Genomic DNA, 21921 nt, shown 5'->3' on the forward strand with positions numbered 1-21921 from the left:
TTGGTCTGTCCGTATGGCAATACTTATGTACTTATGTACCCCTCATCCATCACCCCATCCCCCCAACACTGCCCCCTGCAAAGAATAGGTACAATACCCCCCCCCCCCAAATCAAACGCACAACAGCATACCATCGCCACACAAGACACACCACACTCACCCACCACTCTTCCCCACCCCATCCTCCGTACCCTTTGCCTCTTATTACTCTCAACCCCCACACTGAACGTCACACCAGCAACCCAAAGAGACAATTAAAGTCTAACAACATCATCATAAAAGAAAAGAGAAAAACTAGAAAAAAAAATAACTTGAAGTCAATGTTCAGTCAATACTGCATGAAAACAGGGCTTCGAGCAACAGGATGTGATGACATCAAACGAGGCCCCTAAATGGAGGTATGCCTCCCCAAAGGCCAAGATAACCCTAGGTATAACGAGATCAAGGAATGCTCCCCAGGGGGCAATTCTCAGACTAGATCTGGTAAGGAAGCACAAAAATCCAAAGTCTCAGCGCCCTGCAGAGAGGCAACTGTTACTCAGAGACTCGTTTTTATTCCACAGCAGTCTGTAGCACAGCAGCACCAATACTCACACCAGCAGGCCCGAGCTTCCAAGCATGTCATTAGCAAATCACTGCAACTTCTCCACAAATACTCTGAGATCGTTAGCATCAGTAAAAAATCTTGTTACTGTGCATGACCCGGACTTTCACCAGGTAAAGGAATGCAAACGCGCACCCTTTTCAAAGAGCTGTTTGCAATGCTGGCCCATCCGTTTGCATTGATCAGCTACATGTGCCAAATAGTCTTGAAATAAGAGCACTTTAGAGCCTTTATACTCCGCGTCGTGCTCGGTAACCTGCATAAGCCAATCTTTGTCAGCATAGTTGAGCACATGTGCCATGACCGACCTCGGGCGTTTCTCCCCTTCTCAGAAGGCTCCCACACAGTATATCTGTTTCACCTGCATGGTGGAGTCGAATAGTGATAGGCCCAAATGTGCAGGATGCCATTTTACAATGAAGTCCCATAATTCCCTATCTTGCACTGTTTCAGCTAGGCCAATAATTTGAATGTTTCGTCTGCTCCTATTTTCTTGATCATCAGTCAGTTGAATTAGCTGTTGGCACTGGTTCTCTACAGCAGCCAGATGGACCTCCGCAGAGTCAGAGCAAGCTTCCTGGTGGGTGACACTCTCCTCTGTTTGCTGTAGCCGCAAACCTTGGCATTCCAGATTTTCTTTAACATCATCGACAGAAGCCTGGAGTTTGGAGATCCGTTCATGAAGAACTGCAGTAAGCTGCTTGGTAAGCTCCCGGACCGCCTCTGCTTGTAGGGTAACCACTGGGGTATTAGTCTGGGACGCCATCTTAGGGCTTGCAGTCTTGCACCCGCTCCTTACCAGACCTCGGGGTTCTCGCCGGCATACCACGTCACAATTCCGCAGAGAGATTAGTGAGCTGCCCTTGGGTTGCCTATGCTCTTAAGCAATCAAGCAGTGAAACAAACAAAGCCATCGGGGATCGGAAACCGATAATATTGCAGGTTATAGTACATTCAGAGTGGAGCAGGGCTGACAGATGTCCATTCAGCTAGGAAGCATTATGTGACCCCTCCCCCCTCACTTCTGTACTGCTTTTAACCAGTTAAATCACTTGTGTGATGCTATCCGCAGATATTCTACGATACTTAACCAGATACTGTTGCTCAATATCAGCACTAACTGTGAAACTCGAAGCCGGAGATTTTGTGGGCAGTCTGAGGTGGGATCGGCACTATGCGGTTAAGTGCTGATGTTCAGCATTGGACTGCCTAAACCAGTCCTATTTTTGCCCAGTTTAACTTATGCAGTTAAGTGCCAAATATTGCACTTAGGTGAGAGAGCTAACGCACGAGTAGCACGCACCAAATCGTCACTACCGGCGGTAATTTCGAGTTTGATGCACACCGAATCTCGCAGTAAAAAATATTTTTCTATTTTCTACCGAAGGGGGCGTTCCCAGCGGTAATTGGCAGCACAGCCATGTTGGCGCGTGCTGCATAGTTACCACGTGGATAGTGCGTGAGCCCTTACCACTAAGTCAATGGCTGGCGGTAAGGGCTCAGGCTGTAAATAGGCACCCGTTAGTTTTAATTTATGCCCACGCCCATTTCCCAGCCCATTAAAAAATGACCTTTTCCCCAATCACAGTAAAAAGTGGCCCAGCGCTCACACTCACAATACCATAGGCCACTTTTTACTGTGGCTTTTTAAAAGGACCCCGTAATCACATAAGTGATAGCTGCCCACACATTCCTGGATATCCAATATTGGTGCCCAGACATGGCGTAGCACTGATTATCTGGGCATAACGCCAGCAGTTGGCTGGATATTTAGCCCTAAATTTTCTGGACAAAATTCCACTGGTCAAGTCTGGATGGAGTCGGAGGCGTGGTGATACTTTAACTGGATAGTGCTGGTATGGAATATTGAGTTCAAGTTCACCAGATCATTTTTACAGGTGATCTGTTGCTGAATATAAACCTCTCTGGCCTTTTAATATATGTATAAATTAGAATTCGCTTATATGGAATCAGTACATCTGCCCATACAATTCCTTTTTTCATGCATGCAGATCTCAACTAAGCCTTTCAAATTTGGTCTCTTATTCCAAGGTGCAGTAAGCATACTAAAATATTTTTATTATACCAATTTTGACTGGGAGTATTCCTATTACTTTGGGTACTTTTAAGAGCTAATAAGCAATGATAACCATTAAAAAAACTTCCACATGATGGTACTACTTTTTGAGTACCCATAAGTGGAAGGACACTTGCGTTCTATGGTTAAATGTCTGGCTGCTTTACAAAAGCAGACATTAAACTTGTTATCAAGGACAAAGTAAAAAGTATTGGTCTTACTAGAATTTGCACAGCTAAAGGCAGCGTATCAATCACTGCTGTTCTCCTGATCGAAGTTCTGCTTGTCACATAAACACTTCTAATGCTACGCAGATCATGGGCAGCAGAATAGCTTAGTAATGGGAAGGAGCTTTCAAGCTCTTCTGTAGCCCCTTCATTCCACTGTCTGTGTAGCAGATTACTATCTCTCTTTCGTACAATTTCTAATGTTTTGCAGGTTTCATTCTTTAGGTTTCTCATCAGTTCCGTCTCCTTTTTGGCGATGTGCTCTTCAGCATGAGTGTACATCTCATTGGTGTAACATGTGCCTCCGTTTTCCTCTACCATGCTGTCAACCATTGCAATTAGCTCTGAGACCTGTCCCTCACGTTCTTCTCCAGTAGCTCTGTTGTTAAAAGCACAATATCGATTATCACACATTTGAATCAGCTTCTTAAGGTCCGAGTCTTCTGAGTCTGTTAAATAGTCGGCTATTGACTGATCCTCCAAATCATCTTTTCTGGTGAACAAGACAAGCATATACCTGGTTGCTTTTTCTCCAAATATTTTTTTGAGTTTCTCTACAGTTTCCTTTTCTTCTGGAGTGAAACGACTTGCCTGCAGTACCAGCAGTATGACGTGCGGGCCTGGAGAGGACATAAAAATGCACTGGGCAATCTCTTTGGCAGTCTCTTCGTTGGAGTTTGTTGAATCAAAGAGTCCAGGGGTATCAACAGCTACAATTGTTCTTCCTTGCCAGGTGCTGCTTTCATAGCTGCAGGTTTGAGTGACTCCACGGGCGCTAGCCTTGCTTTGAAATTTCTTTTCTCCAAGGATTGTATTACCTGTTGCACTTTTCCCACTTCCGGTCTTACCCACAAGTACAATTCTCAGTTCATCTCTACCATTGTATCGGCTGTCAGTTCTGCTATCTCCTGGAAACAACAAAAAGATTAGTATTAAATATACCACAATTTAGAGACCACCATGATCTCTTGTTTCAATCAGACTGTCAGCTTTTCCATAGAGGACTGAAGAACTGGCTGTAGGGCAGGGGGATGATGGTTAATTTGGTGGGGTTGTGAAAAGATGGGAATCATAGTTTATAAGTTTTGTTTTTAATGCTGTAAACTGAATAAATGGCCTTCTTAGGCCAATAGGCAGTATATGAGTGTTTTAATTAAATGTATCTTAAGTAATGTTTTTAGAAATTTATGGAACCAGTACATAGGCCTATCTGGTGCTGTACTGTTAAACAGCAAAAGAAGAGAGGGTCCAAAAGTACACAGAGCAAAGCAGCACAAAAGGGCCTCCAGAACCGGAGCAGTGGTACAATCTTTAATAGAATGGACCCGACATGGGCCGTGTTTTGGCGCCTCAGGGGTCAAAATACAATTAGTCTTTACAGGTCTTTAAGCACATTGTACCAAGCACTCTCAGCTGCCGTTGCTGAAATTCTAAGAAACCACTTAAAGACCTGTAAAGACTAATTGTATTTGACCCCTGAGACAGGCGCTGTTGAGCGCCGAAACATGGCTTGTGTCAGGTCCATTCTATTAAAGATTGTACCATTGTTCCAGTTCTGGAGGCACTTTTGTGCTGCTGTACTGTTAAACCCATTGTAACTATGCTGTTTCCTTACTGACCTGTTGAAGAAAGGATAGCGCTTGAAAGCTAATCACAGATGTATTGGGTTAGTCCAATGAAAAGGTATCACCTACAACTTAATTCTTGACCCTTTCTTCTAGATATGCAACCAATACCCACAGTGCCTTACAAAATTTTAAGCATTTTCCCAAAATACACAACACAAAAATAGAGAATTAAATGGACCTACTAAGGACAACAAATTGTTTTCAATGACTCAAACAGAGCTGTACAGTATGTCTTGTTGATTTTAGACAGGAACTCTGGAGAAGGGAACCTCCTATAAAGTGAGCCTTACCACTTCTCACACTAGATGAAAGCAAAGGGCATGACTCAGACACTCCCCTGCAGATCTTGGCTGATGAATAGACTTAAAAGGGTTTCAGTTAGGTTCTTAGGTTCACTACAGGTTGCACAACAGGGGTTTCATAATTTACCAATAGGTAGAGTACGCAAAAGCCTCTTGACAACTGCTCCTACAGGGCAGTCGCCTCTCTCCGAGTCACTAGTGTTTGCATTATTAACTGTGCCACTTTCTGAACATCATATTGATCCTATCCTTAGCCCCTCCTTAATTTAAATGGATAAATTTTGAAAAGAGATAGAGTTCTCTGGCCAAGATTTACAATTAGCTGGTGCAGAATTAAGAAAAAAAAAGCATGCCTGTGGTTAGCATTGATTGTTGACTGCATTAGTGCTTTTGAATAAGTACATAAGTGTTGCCATACTGGGACAGACCGAAGGTCCATCAAGCCCAGCATCCTGTATCCAACAGTGGCCAATCCAGAGGGAGGGAGGGGGCCTGGAACTCGAAGGAAGGGAGGGAGGGAGGAAGGGAGGGACGACGACCCTGAAAATCGGAGGGAGGGAGGGAGAGGGGAGGGGGGACCCTGGAACTGGGAGGGAGAGGGGACCCTGTGGAACTCGGAGGGAGGGGGGATCCTGTGGAACTGGGAGGGAGGGAGGGGGGACCCTGGAACACGGGGGGAGGGAAGGAGGACCGACCCTGGAACTGGGAGGGAGGGAGGAGGGAGGGGGGACCCTGGAACTCGGGGGAAGGGAAGGAGGACCGACCCTGGAACTGGGAGGGAGGGCGGAGGGTGGGGGGACCCTGGAACTCAGGGGGGGGAGGGAGGGGACCCTGGAACTCGGAGGGAGGGAGGGACCCTGGAACTCGGATGGAGTGGGAGGGAAAGGAGAGAGAGAGGGGAGGAAGGGGGCCTGGAACTCAAAGGGAGGGAGGGAGGTTATCTTGTAACCTGATTATTACAGGTTACAAGAAGGGAGGGAAGGGGGACCCTGGAACTCGGGGGGAGGGAGAGAGGGACCCTGGAACTCAGAGGGAGGGGGAGGGAAAGGAGAGAGAGAGGGGAGGGAGGGGGGCCTGGAACTCGAAGGGAAGGAGGGAGGGAGGTTATCTTGTAACCTGGTTATTGTAACCTGCTTCTCACCGGCCTCCCTCTTAGCCATCTCTCTCCTCTTCAATCAGTCCAAAACTCTGCTGCGCGACTCATTTTCCACCAAAGTCGCAATGCTCACATTCGCCCCCTCCTTAAGTCACTTCACTGGCTCCCTATCCGTTTCCGTATTCAGTTCAAGCTTCTCTTATTGACCTACTAGTAAAAAAGGCCCGTTTCTGTTAGAAATGAAATGGGCGCTAGCAAGGTTTTCCTTGGAGTGTATGTTTCAGAAAGAGCGTGTGTGAGAGATGGAGCGTGTGTGTCAGAGAGAGAATGTGAAAGAGAGAGAGACAGAGTGTATGTGTTTGTGCGAGAGAGAGAGAGTGTGTGAGAGACAGTGTTTGTGTTTCTGTGTGACACTGTGTGAGAGAGAGGGACAAAGACAGTGAGTGTGTGAGTGAGAGTGTATGTGGCAGACAGAGAATAAGTGACTGCGTGTGTGGTGTGAGGAACCCCCTCACCCCCTCCCTCTCCCCTGCCCCCTTGCAGCCAGGCATGTGCAGCGACCCTCCTCTCCCCGTGTTCCCCCTGCAGCCACCCATGTCCAGCATCCCTCTGTAGTCACCCATGCCCATCAACCCTCCTGTCCCCCTGCTGCGTCCTTCCTGTACTACTACTACTACTATTTAGCATTTCTATAGCGCTACAAGGCATACGCAGCGCTGCACAAACATAGAAGAAAGACAGTCCCTGCTCAAAGAGCTTACAATCTAATAGACAAAAAATAAATAAAGTAAGCAAATCAAATCAATTAATGTGAACGGGAAGGAAGAGAGGAGGGTAGGTGGAGGCGAGTGGTTACAAGTGGTTACGAGTCAAAAGCAATGTTAAAGAGGTGGGCTTTCAGTCTAGATTTAAAGGTGGCCAAGGATGGGGAAAGACGTAGGGGCTCAGGAAGTTTATTCCAGGCGTAGGGTGCAGCGAGACAGAAGGCGCGAAGTCTGGAGTTGGCAGTAGTGGAGAAGGGAACAGATAAGAAGGATTTATCCATGGAGCTCCCCTGCTCCCCCTGCAGCCACCCATGTGGTCTCAGGCCCCCCCAGCATCCCTCCTGTCCCCCTGCAGGCACGCATGTGCAGCGTCCCTCCTCTCTCCCCTGTCCTCCCTGCAGCCAGCCATGTCCAGCGACCCTTCTGTCCCCCTGCCCCCCCTGCAGCAACCCATGTCCAGCGACCCTCCTCTCCTGTGCAGCCACCCATGTCTGAGGACACTCCTCTCCTTTTTCCCTGTTCCTCCCCTGTGGCCAGCCATGTCCATCGACCCACCTGTCCCCCTGATGACCACCAACCCTTCTGTCCCCCTGCTTGCCCTGCAGTGTCCGTCCTGTATCCCCTGTCCCCCTTACAGGCACCCATGTGGTGTGTGGAGCCCCATCCTTATCTCCATGTTCCCTGCCCCCCCCTGCAGCCACCCATGTGCAGCGACCCTCCCCTCCCCCTGCTTCCTTCCAGCCACCCATGTCCAGCGAGACCCCCCTTCCCCCCCCAGCCAGCGCAGCACCCAAAGAAAGCTCCTTGTTCCCCCCTTCGCGCATCACCCGACCCCCCCACCGTGGCACATCACCAAGCCCCTCCCCCCTCATCAACCCCCTCACCACCCGCAACCGCTAATACAAACTGTGTCCAGCGGCTGCTGCTTCTGCTATTCAGCAGCAGCAGCCCGTACATAAAGAAAACAAACAAACAAAAAATCCTCCTAAAACGCACCTCCGTTGAGCAGCATCTCACATTGGCTGAAGTCTCAGCATGCGCTCCTCCTCTCCCCTCTGACGTCTCGGCGTTTCTCCGGGGTCTTCCGGCAGGGGCACTGACGTTGAGGGGAGAGGAGGAGCGGCTGCAGAGACGTCAGCCAATGTGAGATGGTTCTCCATGGAGGTGCGTTTTAGGAGGTTGTTTTTTTTTTGTTTTCTTTATGTACGGGCTGCTGCTGCTGAATAGAAGCAGCAGCAGCCGCCGGACAGAGTTTGTATTAGCGGTCGCGGGTGGCGAGGCGGTCGATGTGGGGGGGAGGGGCTTGGTGAAGCGGTGGGGGAGGGGTTGGGTGATGCGGCGAGGAGGGAAGGGGGAAGGGGCTTTCTGATGCCCCGTTGCACGGGTTGTTACGGCGGGAGGGGGGCACTTAGAGGTGCACCGTCGAGGCTGTTTGTGTGTGTGTATTTGTATATGTGTTTGTTTGTGTGTGTGTATGTGTTTGTGTGTTTGTGTGTGTGTTTGTTTGTTTGTGTGTGTGTGTTGTGTGTGTGTTTTGTGTGTGTTTGTTTGTTTGTGTGTGTGTGTTTGTGTGTGTGTTTTGTGTGTGTGTGTTTGTTTGTGTTTCTGTGTGTGTGTGTGTTTGCGTGTGTGTGTGTGTGTTTATGTGTGTGTGTGTGTTTATGTGTGTGTGTGCGTTTGTGTGTGTTTATGTGTGTGTGTGTGTTTGCGTGTGTGTGTGTTTGTGTGTGTGTTTATGTGTGTGTGTGTGTTTGTGTGTGTGTTTATGTGTGTGTGTGTTTGCGTGTGTGTATGTGTGTGTGTGTGTGTTTGTGTGTTTGCGTGTGTGTTTGCGTGTGTGTATGTGTGTGTGTGTGTGTTTGTGTGTGTGTGTGTGTGTTTGTGTGTGTGTTTGTGTGTGTTTGTGTGTGTGTTTTGTGTGTGTTTGTGTGTGTTTGTGTTTGTGTGTGTGTTTATGTGTGTGTATGAGTTTGTGTGTTTGTGTTTGTTTGTGTTTCTGTGTGTGTGTGTGTGTTTGTGTGTGTGCGTTTGTGTTTGTGTGTGTTTATGTGTGTATGTGTGTTTGCGTGTGTGTGTGTTTATGTGTGTGTGTGTGTGTGTGCGTTTGTGTGTGTTTATGTGTGTGTGTGTGTGTGCGCGTTTGTGTGTGTTTATGTGTGTGTGTGTGTGCGCGTTTGTGTGTGTTTATGTGTGTGTGTGTGTGTGTGTGCGTTTGTGTGTGTTTATGTGTGTGTGTGTGTTTATGTGTGTGTGTGTGTGTGTGTGCGTTTGTGTGTGTTTATGTGTGTGTGTGTGTTTATGTGTGTGTGTGTGTGTGCGCGTTTGTGTGTGCGCGTTTGTGTGTGTGTTTATGTGTGTGTGTGTGTGTGTGTGTGTGTGTGTTTGTGTGTGTGTGTGTTTGCGTGTGTGTGTTTGTGTTTGTGTGTGTGTGCGTTTGTGTGTGTTTATGTGTGTGTGTGTGTTTGCGTGTGTGACTGTGTGGCACATAGACAGTGAATGTGATACAGTGTGAGACAGAGTGTGTGAGAGTCAGAAAGACATTGTATATGAGAGAGAGAGTGTGAGCCCTGCCCTCCCAATCCATGCCCATCTGTCCCCTACCCCCTCCATTCATCCTTTTCCAGCGATTCCCCTCTCTCCCTGAGCCCTGCCCTCCCAATCCATGCTCCTCTGTCACCTGTCCCCTCCATTCATCCCTATCCAGCAATTCCCCTCTCTCCCTGAGGCCTGTCCTGCAATCCATATCCATCCATGCCCATCTGTCCCCTCCATTCATCCCTATCCAGCAATTCCCCTCTCTCCCTGAGTCCTGCCCTCCCAATCCATGGCCATCCATGCTCCTCTGTCACCTGGTCCCTCCATTCATCCCTATCCAGCAAATCCCCTCTCTCCCTGAGGCCTGCCCTGCAATCCATATCCATCCATGCCCATCTGTCCCCTCCATTCATCCCTATCCAGCAATTCCCCTCTCCCTGAGTCCTGCCCTTCCAATCCACGGCCATCCATGCTCCTCTGTCACCTGGTCCCTCCATTCATCCGTATCCAGCAATTCCCCTCTCTCCCTGAGGCCTGCCCTGCAATCCATATCCATCCATGCCCATCTGTCCCCTCCATTCATCCGTATCCAGCAATTCCCCTCTCTCCCTGAGTCCTGCCCTCCCAATCCATGCTCCTCTGTCCCCTGCCGCCTCCATTGATCCCTTTCCAGCAATTCCCCTCTCTCCCTGAACCCTGCCCTCCCAATCCATGCCCATCCATGCTCCTCTGTCCCCTGCCGCCTCCATTCATCCTTTTCCAGCAAGTCCCCTCTCTCCCTTCCATGACCCCCCTCGCATCCATGCTCCTCTTTCTCCCATGTCCCAGCCTGGCCCGCCCTCTTCTCCCCCCCCCCTTCGCATCCATGCCCCCCCCCTTCGCATCCAAGCTGTCGTTTCTCCCCTGCCCTCCCGATCCCATTGTTCTAATTTACTGGCCACCCTCTTCTGTCCCCCCAACATCCCTTTTTGGTTTTTTTGTTCTTTTTAAATTTACCTCCGTGGCGGTTCCGGCAGCGAAGCGTCAGGGAAGGAGGCGGTGCTCCCGACGTCTAGCTTTCCCTTCGCTGTGTTCCGCCTTCTTTTGACGTCATCCTTGACATCAGTAGAAGGCGGAACACAGCGAAGGGAAGGCTAGACGTCGGGAGTGCCGCCTCCTTCCCTGACGCCTCGCTGCCGGATTTGTTTGTTTTTTTTCTTCCACCCTCGACGTCATGACGTTTGACGCGAGGGCGGGGCAGAGACGGCTGGCTGGCTTGAAGGCTTCACACCATGAATCCACGAACCCTTCAGCCTTCAGCCTGGGAGTGACGTCAGATGGCTTCAGAACGTTGTCCTCATTAGAACGTTCACGGTGCGTTTTATTATATTAGATGGGGCGTGGCTGAGGGCGGGTCTATGAGTGAGGGTGACTGGTCCTAGCCTATGAAGACTACAGGATTTTTGTGCTTCTCTGCCTTGGAGTGAGCTTCTCTGCCTTGGAGTGAGCTTCAGAACGTTCAAGGTGGGATTTATTAATATAGATAAGTGTATTCACTCTGCCGCTCCCCAGTACCTCTCCACTCTCGTCTCTCCCTACGCTCCCCCTTGGGTACTCTGTTCTGTAGATAAATTTCTCTTATCTGTCCCCTTCTCCTCTACTGCTAATTCTAGACCGTTCCTTTTGTCTTGCTGCACCTCACGCCTGGAATAGACTTCCCGAGCCTGTGCGTCCAGCCCTGTCTTTGGCCGTTTTCAAGTCCAAACTTAAAGCCCACCTCTTTACCGCTGCTTTTGACTCCTAACCACTACTCACTTGCACTGTCCTTTATCCTCACCTATTTATTCCCTTACCCTTAATTGTTCTGTCTGTTTACCTGTCTTATCTAGATTGTAAGCTCTTTGAGCAGGGACTAATACTCACCTCACAATATAACACGAGCAAATTCACCACCATTGAAACACCAAAACTGAATTTTCCAATTTCGGACATCCTAAAAATTCTTGGGGTTACCATTGACTGACACCTAACACTTGAAAATCACGCAAAAAACATAACCAAGAAGATGTTCTACTCAATGTGGAAACTAAAAAGAGTAAGACCTTTTTTCCCAAGATCTGTCTTCCGCAACCTAGTACAATCAATGGTACTCAGTCATCTAGACTACTGCAATGCACTCTACGCTGGCTGCAAAGAACAAATAATCAAGAAACTTCAGACAGCCCAGAACACAGCAGCTAGACTCATATTTGGTAAAACAAAATACGAAAGCGCCAAACCTTTACAAGAAAACTTGCACTGGCTACCACTCAAAGAACGTATCACGTTCAAAATTTGCACCTTAGTTCACAAAATCATTCACGGAGAAGCACCAGCCTACATGTCAGATCTGATAGACTTACCACCCAGGAATGCTAAAAAGTCATCCCGTACATTCCTTGATCTTCACTTCCCAAATTGTAAAGGTCTTAAATACAAACTAATGCATGCATCAACCTTTTCCTACCTGAGTACAAAATTCTGGAATGCGCTGCCGCGAAACCTAAAAACAACCTATGAACAAGTTAACTTCCGAAGTCTACTGAAGACCCACCTCTTCAACAAGACATACAAAAACGATCAACAAACATGAATGCTATACACATATCCAGAAATACCCCAACCTTATTTGGTTGTCAAATTACTACCATCTTTTTTTCTCAGCATCATGTTACCCAAAAATCTCTTGTTATCACTAAATGCACACTCTCCTTCATTCTTATATTTCTCCTATATATCTCTTATTATGTTTGCTTGTTATAATATTACCATGTCATTTCACTATCATGTACCAAAACACTTCTGCTATTACTAAATGCATAATTCCTCATGTATTACCACTATTCATGATGTATTGTAAGCCACATTGAGCCTGCAAAGAGGTGGGATAATGTGGGATACAAATGCAACAAATAAATAAAATAAGACTGTCTTTTTGTGTATGGTGTACAGCGCTGCGTATGCCTTGTAGCGCTATAGAAATGATAAATAGCAGTAGTAGTAGTAGTAGGAAGGAGGCCTGGAACTCGAAGGGAGGGAGGGAGGGGGCCTGGAACTCGGAGGGAGGCCAGGAGGGAGGGAGGGAGACCAGGAGAGGGGGAGGGGGATGGGGAGGGGAGAGAGGGAGGGGGATGAGAGGGAGGGGGAATGAGGGAGAGGGAGAGAGGAAGGGGGGAATGCACCACCTGTAAAAAAAAAAAAAAAGTTTCAGCACCCCCAATCATTTTGAAAACTTGGCTCCTATGCCTGTGATGGGGAATATACCTGTGATGGCATGCCAAATGCTTTTAAAGTTCTGTTATTCAGGTTAAATTGCCATGTTGGCACTTTGCGATAAATAATTAGATTTTGGGTTGCTGTTTGGGTCTCTGAAAGGTTTGCCATCACTGCCCTATACTATACCTTTCCCTTGGATTTTTGCAATGTCAGTGTATGACCCTGCATTTTTTAGCATTAAATCTGAGTTGGCAATTCCTAGACCATTCTTCAAGCTTTGCCAGATCCCTCTGCAATGCCTGGGCCCGCCCCTGTCTCTCTCATTCTCCTTCTAGCCCCCCCCCCCCCCCCCCCCCCCCCCCCCCCCGCCTGTGTGGAACCAAGTCAAAGGCTTTGATAAAATCCATCACATCTAGTGCCCCTCCCATATCCAACTGTTTGGTCACCCAGTCAAAGAAATCAATCAGATTTGTCTGATAAGACCTGACTCTAGTGAAACCATGCTGCCTCGGGTCCTGCAGTCCATTTGATTCTAGAAACCTCACAACCCTCCACTTTAGAAGCGTTTCCATTAGTTTACTCACCACCGAGGTCAGACTAATAGGTCTGTAATTCTCAACCTCCTCCTTGCTTCCACTCTTGTGGAACAAGGTTTTGTGCCTTGTCCATTTATCTTTTTAGGCCATTTTCTAAAACAAACTCCACAAGTTAAAAACAGACAAAATCAACCCATTGGGATTTAGGAGGGGCCAGCATTTTTAACAGACTGGTCCCCCAGACATCTGAGGAGAGCAATGAGGCACCCTAGGGGACACTGCTGTGAACTTCATATAAATCCTCCCAGGTACGCATGTCACCGTTGCTCCTTTATCTTGTCTGCTGAGCCCTCCAAACCCCACCCAAAACCCACTACCCCCAACTGCACACCACTACAATAGCCCTTATGGGTGAAGGGGGCACCTATATGTGGGTACAGTGGGTTTTTAGTGAGTTTTGGAGGGCTCACAGTTTCTAACAAAAGGGTAGGGGGATGTATGGGCCTGGGTCCACCTGTCTACAGTGCAATGCACCCACCACTAGACTACTCCAGGGTCCTGCATGCTGCTCTAATGGACCTGGCTATAACAGCTGAGGCTGTCATAGAAGCTGGTGAGTGCTATTTTTATTCACATCTTTGGGGGGAGGGAAGGGGGTCAGTGACCACTGTGGGAGTAAGGGGGTTCATCCCTGAATCCCTTCAGTGGTGATCTGGTCATTTAGGCCACCGTTTTGTGTCTTATCTGTTAGAAAAACAGGACTAGACCAAAATGTCGACGTTTTTGCCCTAGACATTTTAGTTTCATTCCATTATTGCTGTAAAACGTCCAAGTGTTAGGCACACCCTAATCCTGCCTTCAAAACACCCCCCGACACGCTCCCTTGTGATGTGGACATACTGCAGACGAATTGCATAGATAAATGTCTGCAAAATAGGTTTTGAAAATACCGATTTGGATATTTTGAGAAGAGAGGTGTGGTAGCCGTGTTAGTCCACTCTTAAAGGTTATCAATAGAAATCAAACAAAATAAAACATGGAAAAGAAAATAAGATGATACCTTTTTTATTGGACATAACTTAATACATTTCTTGATTAGCTTTCGAAGGTTGCCCTTCTTCGTCAGATCGGAAATAAGCAAATGTGGTAGCAGATAGTATATATAAGAGAAACATCAAAGCATTACTTTGACAGTCTGACAGAGTGGGAGGGTGGGGGTATGCATGGGGGCATCAAAGCATTTTATTGATATTCTAACAGGATGGGTGTTGGTAGGTGAGAGGAGGGTAATAAACAGAGAAATAAACAGAGAAATACAGCTTTATGGTTTATAATGGGTTAGAAAACCCAGATCCTTATTAAGTCCTGTTTGTTGGGTGTCAAAATATTCAATCATTCTTATTTCAAAGGTCTTACGTTCCTGTATTGTTTTAAAATTACCTTTCAGTATTCTTACTGTGACATCACTGGTGCAGTGTTCTGGTCTTGTGAAGTGTTGGCCCACAGGGGTGGGGGCTTGACTGGAACCGGCTATTTTCATGTGATGTCTGTGCAGATTGAATCTTGTCTTAAGCATCTGGCCTGTTTCTCCAATATAGCATCCTTCGTTACATTTTTTACACTGAATGATATATACCACATTGGAAGATGAGCATGTAAAATAGTCCTTTATGTTGAATATTTTTCCCTTGTGAATGACTGTGGGGTCTTGTGAAATGTTTTGGCATAGTTTGCAGCTGGATGTGTTACAGGGAAACGTGCCCTTTTCTTTTTCCGCCTGTGTTGGGAGTTTACCTCTGATCAGCTTGTGTTCTAAGTTTGGTGGCTGTCGGAAGGCCAGCACTGGCGGGGATGGGAATATCTCTTTCAGTAATTCATCCCCCTGGAGTAGCGGCTGTAGGTCTCCCATGACCTTCCTCAGTTTCTCCAGCTCTGGGTTGTATGTCACTACAAGGGGAATTCTGTCTGTGGCTTGTAGTGACATACAACCCAGAGCTGGAGAAACTGAGGAAGGTCATGGGAGACCTACAGCCGCTACTCCAGGGGGATGAATTACTGAAAGAGATATTCCCATCCCTGCCAGTGCTGGCCTTCCAACAGCCACAAAACTTTGAACACAAGCTGATCAGAGGTAAACTCCCAACACAGGCGGAAAAAGAAAAGGGCACGTTTCCCTGTAACACATCCAGCTGCAAACTATGCCAAAACATTTCACAAGACCCCACAGTCATTCACAAGGGAAAAATATTCAACATAAAGGACTATTTTACATGCTCATCTTCCAATGTGGTATATATCATTCAGTGTAAAAAATGTAACGAAGGATGCTATATTGGAGAAACAGGCCAGATGCTTAAGACAAGATTCAACCTGCATAGACATCACATGAAAATAGCCGGTGCCAGTCAAGCCCCCATCCCTGTGGGCCAACACTTTACAAGACCAGAACACTGCACCAGTGATTTCACAGTAAGAATACTGAAAGGTAATTTTAAAACAATACAGGAATGTAAGACCATTGAAATAAGAATGATTGAATATTTTGACACCCAACAAACAGGACTTAATAAGGATCTGGGTTTTCTAACCCATTATAAACCATAAAGCTGTATTTCTCTGTTTATTTCTCTATTACCCTCCTCTCACCTACCAACACCCACTCTGTCAGACTGTCAAAGTAATGCTTTGATGTTTCTCTTATATATACTATCTGCTACCACATTTGCTTATTTCCGATCTGACGAAGAAGGGCAACCTTCGAAAGCTAATCAAGAAATGTATTAAGTTATGTCCAATAAAAAAGGTATCATCTTATTTTCTTTTCCATGTTTTATTTTGTTAGATTTCTATTGATATTTTGAGAAGAAAATCATCCAAATGCTGCTTTATGACACTTTTTGGATGTTTTTCGAAAATAAGCCCATTAGTAGTCTTGCTTGAAGTCAGCAAGAATTTGAAATATATGAAGTCAGCATGGGAACTCAACTTCAACCAAAAGTGCTCTGCAGAATAGGCTCAAGAACATAGATAATGAAGTCTGATGGTCAGCCAAGGCTGGGATTGTATGTCATACAAGAAAGTGAATGGAAGAAGCAAAGGCGTCCAAAGAAGAAGAGAGTGTAATATAATAGGAAAAGACTGTCTCATCGACAGACTTTGATAATAGTGGATGAGAAGAAAGATGAGAGGGTGGTGGAAAGCATGCAAGGGTAATAGCCTAAAGATTCCTAAATGTGTTGGTGGTGATTGGACAAGATTGTGAGGGAGGGTGGTTAAGGTGCTCATTTTCAAAACAGAAAAAGTCCAAAAAGCAGTACAAAACAGCAGATAGACTTTTTTTTGTCCAAAACATCCAAATCGCTATTTTTGAAACCCATTTTCTGCAGTGCATCCAAATCACAAGGAGGCGTATTGGGGGCAGGATTTGGGCATTCCCAAAAGTTGGACAATTTTCTGTCATAATGAAACAAAGCAAAAACATCCAGGGCTGAAAGTTAGACGTTTTGGTCTAGACCTGTTTCAATCACGACTGAGTCACAAAAAAGTACTCTAGATGACCAGATGACCACTGGAGGGATTAAAACATGACCCCACCTTACTCCTCCAGTGATCACTAACCCATCCCACCCCCCCCCCCCTCCAAAGATGTGAAAGAAACAGTATATACCAGCCTCTATGACAGTTTCAGATGTTATGGCCAGTCCTATTAGAGCAGCAAGCAGGTCCCTGGATAGCTTAGTGGTCAGTGCAGAGCACTGTAGAGAAGGGGACCGAGGCCCATATCCCACTCTGTTACACTTGTGGTGGAAAATGTGAGCCCTCCAAAAATCTACTGTACCCACATATAGGTGACACCTGCAGCCATAAGGGCTAATGGTGTATAGTTGGGTGCAGTAAGATTTTGGTGGATTTTGGAGGATTCACCATACAATATAAGGGGGTAATGGTGACTTGTGTACCTGGGACCTTTTATATGAAGTCTACTGCAGCGCCCCCTAGAGTGGCCCACTGCTCTGCTGGGATGTCTGTGTGGCCAGTCTACTAAGAATGCTGGCCCCTCATATGTCTCAATGGCACGTTTTTGTGTGTTTTTCCCTTGGATTTTGTTTTTTTTTTTTCAAAAATGGTCACAAAAGAAAAATGCACTGAGCACAAAACGTCTAGGAAATGGCCATTTTTGAAACAAAAAGATAGATGTTTTTCTGTTTTAAAAATGGCCATGTTTGCCACTTGATTTTTAGGCATTTTCAGCAAAACATCTAAAATCGGATTCCATATCATCAAGCTGATCAATCCATAGACTGGTGGGTTGTGTCCATCTACCAGCAGGTGGAGATAGAGAGCAAACTTTTGCCTCCCTATATGTGGTCATGTGCTGCCGGAAACTCCTCAGTATGTTCTCTATCTCAGCAGGTGGTGGTCACACACAGCAGCAGCTCTGGCTAGGCCTCCAAGCCTAATCCTTAGGTTTTGTTGAGGCCTGGGGTTGAGGGCTCTTTTGAGCAAGTGCAAACCTGGTGGTGCCAGGTCCCTCCTTTTCTCCCCCCTCCCGCTGGCTCCGTTTAAAAAAAAAAAAAAAAAAAAAAATTTTAAACGTCCTTAAAGGCGTTTATTTCGACGTTTATTTAAACGTTCATTGCAGCTACTCACTGGGACACCAGTTCGTTACAGCTCGGAGCGGCAAGCAGGTAATTTTACCTTTTTATAGCGGGCAGGGGGTTCCCCGATTCTTCTCCTCGTGGCATATGGCGTCGGAGGGCGAGGGCGCAAAGGGTCGCTCCCCGGATCGCTGGAGCGCTTCTAAAGGGGATGCGGGGGTTTTACAGCCTGATTCGCCCTTGATGGGTGACAGTTTAGTGACCGATGAATGTCCCGGTCCTTCCTCCGGCGTGGCGGTTTTTCCCGCCATAAGCGTCCTTCCCCCGCTCCTCGCCTCCGCCATCTTGGCCGGCCACGCGGCTCGGACAGCTTCTTCGTGGGCCGCCCTTGAGGTTGGAGACATTAATGCCATGAACGCCCTTAATTTGGGCGACGGCACAAAAGCGGCTAAAGTTAAGCGCCGTTCTTCCCGCGCGGCTCCTTTGCGGAGTGTCGCGCCGGACGCCATTTTGGATGCGCAGCATGTCTCTCCCCCGCTCTTGCGAGCGCTGGTTGAGGGTGCGTCTAGGGCTGTGGCCCTGGCTGCGGAAGTGCACAGTCTGGGGGGTTTCTCCCCCGAGTTTGTTTTGCTGCTGCATCAGGCCTTCCTCATGCAAAACGCTGCCCCTGCTCCCTCGTCTGGTAAAGAGGTTGAGGTTCCCAGAGGTAAACGCCCTCGGGTTGATTCCCAGGCCTTGGAGGACTTTGTCTCCTCCGATGTAGATGAGGGCAGCGTGTCTGAGGTCTCCCAACGGTCCTTTGCGGATTCCTTGGAGGAGATAGATCCCCGCTCGGATGGAGCGGATGACCCCTCTGCAGCGCGGCTTTTTAGCCCAGAGGATTTGCCCAACCTGTTGTTACAGGCCATGGACACTTTGAAGATTTCCTCTCCGGAGGACGTCTCTCCCTCAGCCCCTGTTGGCTCTGCCATTATGCTGGGGACGAAGCGCCCGCCTAGAACCTTCCACATGCATGATGCCATGCACACCTTAATTTCGGCTCAATGGGATGTCCCGGAAGCGAGCCTCAAAGTGGCTAGGGCTATGTCCCGCCTCTATCCTTTGCCTGAAAGTGAACGTGAGGCCTATCTGTGGCCTACCGTGGATTCTTTAATCACTGCGGTGACTAAGAAAACGGCTTTGCCGGTGGAAGGTGGCACGGCCCTAAAGGACGCCCAAGACAGAAGATTGGAGGCGGCCTTAAGGTCGTCCTTTGAGGCGACTGCTTTAAGTTTGCAGGCCTCGGTTTGCGGTTCCTATGTGGCCAGGGCGTGCCTGACTATGGTGCAGCGGGCTTCTCCCTCGGATCATTCCTTGAGGGCTGATTGGCCGGCCCTGGAATTGGGCTTAGCCTATTTGGCAGACTTGCTGTATGATGTCTTGAGAGCCTCAGCTAAAGGCATGGCTCAGACAGTCTCTGCGCGGCGGTGGCTTTGGATGAAACATTGGTCTGCTGACCACGCCTCTAAATCCCGCCTGGCTAGATTGCCTTTTAAAGGCAAGCTGCTCTTTGGGGTCGAGCTGGACAAAATCGTGACCGATCTCGGCACGTCTAAGGGCAAGAAATTACCAGAGGTCAGGGCTCGGGCTAGTACTCGTCCCGGTACCTTCAGAGGACGGTTGCAGGAAGCCCGTCGGTACCGCTCGGGCAAGCGGGCTCCTCTGCCCCTTCTTCCTTCAAGAGGAATTTAAAACTACACCAAGCAGCATTCTTTTCGCAGAGACCGCCGTCCCGGAGGTGCTCCCTCCGGTCCTCCCCCAGGGTCTCGTACCCGATGACGGGGCCTTGGTCCACGCCCCAGTGCAGATTGGAGGACGGCTGTCCTCGTTTCTGGGCGAGTGGACCACAATAACTTCAGACGCGTGGGTGCTGGAAGTCATCAGAGACGGCTACAAGCTAGAGTTCTGCCGACCCTTAAAAGCGGGTTCGTACTCTCTCCCTGCAAGTCTCCGGTCAAAGCTGTGGCAGTGCAGCAGACCTTGGACAATCTGATCCGCCTGGGCGCGGTCGTTCCGGTGCCAGACAGTCAGCTTGGCAAGGGACGTTACTCCATTTACTTTGTGGTACCAAAGAAAGGAGGTTCTGTCCGGCCTATCCTCGACCTCAAGGGGTCAATCGGGCCTTGAAAGTGCGGCACTTTCGCATGGAGACTCTCCGCTCTGTTATAGCGGCAGTGAAGGCAGGAGAGTTCCTGGCATCCTTGGGCATCAAGGAAGCGTACCTGCATATTCCCATCTGGCCTCCTCTTCAACGCTTTCTGCGTTTTGCAGTCCTGGGACGACACTTCCAGTTCAGAGCCCTCCCATTCGGGTTGGCTACTGCTCCGCGGACCTTTTCCAAAGTAATGGTGGTCATCGCGGCCTTCCTACGAAAGGAAGGGGTACAAGTCCATCCTTATCTGGACGACTGGTTGATCCGAGCCCCCTCTTATGCAGAGTGCGGCAAGCTGTGAACCGGGTAGTTGCTCTTTTGAGCTCCCTGGGATGGATCATCAACTGGGAGAAGAGCCGGCTGCGCCCGACTCAGTCCCTGGAATACCTGGGAGTTCGATTCGACACCCAAGTGGGCAGAGTGTTCCTGCCAGACAATCGAATTGTCAAACTTCAGGCTCAAGTGGACCAGTTCCTAGTAGCCTCTCCTCCTCGGGATTGGGACTATGTGCAGCTGTTGGGCTCTATGACGGCCATGATGGAAGTAGTGCCCTGGGCCAGGGCTCATAGGAGACCACTTCAACAATCTTTGCTGCGGCGCTGGACTCCGATGTCGGAGGATTATGCTGTGCGCCTTCCCTTGGACCCAGCAGTGCGCAAGGCGCTGAGGTGGTGGATGCAGACAGACAAGTTGTCTGCGGGAATGCCTCTGGTGACCCCAGAGTGGATTGTCGTCACGACGGACGCCTCTTTGTCGGGCTGGAGAGCCCACTACTTGGGAAGGACAGCGCAGGGGCTCTGGTCTCCTGCAGAGGCAAAGTGGTCTATTAACCTCCTGGAACTCAGAGCCATTCGGTTGGCGCTTTTGGAGTTCATCCCGGTACTGGTGTTGAAGCCTGTACGGGTCCTGTCAGACAATGCCACGGCTGTGGTCTATGTCAACCGCCAGGGAGGTACCAAGAGCGCCCCTCTAGCCAAGGAGGCTATGAATCTTTGCCAGTGGGCGGAAGCGAACCTGGAGCAGCTTTCAGCGGCCCACATTGCCGGAGTCTTGAATGTCAAGGCGGTCTTTCTCAGTCGCCATACCTTGGAGCCCGGAGACTGGCAACTATCTGCTCAGGCGTTCTTGGACATCACGAAGCGCTGGGGCCAGCCGAGCCTAGTTCTGATGGCGTCATCGGCCAATTGCCAAGTGCCGCGCTTTTTCAGCAGAGGACGGGACCCTCGATCCCTGGGAGTAGATGCTCTTCTCCAACAGTGGCCGACACAAGAGCTCCTCTATGTGTTCCCGCCCTGGCCCATGTTGGGCAGGGTGCTAGACCAGGTGGCAAAGCATCCCGGCAGGGTAATCCGGGTGGGTCCGGATTGGCCCAGACGTCCCTGGTATGCGGACTTGATCAGGCTCTCAGTCGACGATCCTCTGCGGCTGTCAGTTGAGCAGGGCCTGTTACATCAGGGTCCCGTGGTGATGGAGGATCCCTCCCCCTTTGGTCTTACGGCCTGGCTATCGAGCGGCAGCGTCTGAGGAAGAAGGGCTTCTCAGACAAGGTCATCGCCACTATGCTAAGAGCGAGGAAGCGCTCTACTTCTACTGCTTACGCCAGGGTTTGGCGTATCTTTGCAGCGTGGTGTGAAGCAGGCTCACTTCTCCCTTCACTGCTCCAATTTCTTCAGTGTTGGCGTTCCTGCAAGAAGGTCTGGAGAAAGGCCTGTCGCTCAGTTCCCTTAAAGTCCAGGTAGCGGCTCTGGCTTGCTTCAGGGGCCGCCTGAAGGGTGCTTCCCTGGCTTCGCAGCCAGATGTGGTGCGCTTTCTCAAGGGAGTTAATCACCTGCGCCCTCCTCTGCACTCAGTGGTGCCTGCGTGGAATCTCAACCTGGTGCTAAGAGCGTTGCAGAAGCCGCCTTTTGAACCCTTGTCAAGGGCATCTCTGAAAGACCTGACGTGGAAAGCAGTCTTTTTGGTGGCTATCACTTCAACCAGAAGAGTTTCCGAGCTCCAGGCGCTCTCATGTCGAGAGCCTTTTCTGCAGTTCACTGAGGCAGGAGTGACTATTCGCACAGTGCCTTCCTTTCTGCCCAAGATTGTTTCTCGCTTCCATGTGAATCAGCAGCTCTGTCTCCCTTCCTTTC

General features: G+C 48.7%; 1 protein-coding gene across 1 annotated transcript in view; it reads right to left on the minus strand.

Annotated features, from left to right (window-relative positions):
• Positions 1 to 2585: 2585 nt before the first annotated feature.
• The window catches only part of LOC115465826, a 68894-nt gene continuing 49558 nt past the window's right edge, over positions 2586 to 21921 (minus strand). The window contains exon 3 of the mRNA XM_030196627.1: positions 2586 to 3816. Coding sequence (XP_030052487.1) covers positions 2828 to 3816 — 989 coding nt within the window. The 3' untranslated portion in view covers positions 2586 to 2827. The remainder of the gene's footprint in view (positions 3817 to 21921) is intronic.

The sequence above is a fragment of the Microcaecilia unicolor genome, chromosome 1 (genome assembly GCF_901765095.1).
Source record: "Microcaecilia unicolor chromosome 1, aMicUni1.1, whole genome shotgun sequence".
NCBI classification, from domain to species: domain Eukaryota; kingdom Metazoa; phylum Chordata; class Amphibia; order Gymnophiona; family Siphonopidae; genus Microcaecilia; species Microcaecilia unicolor.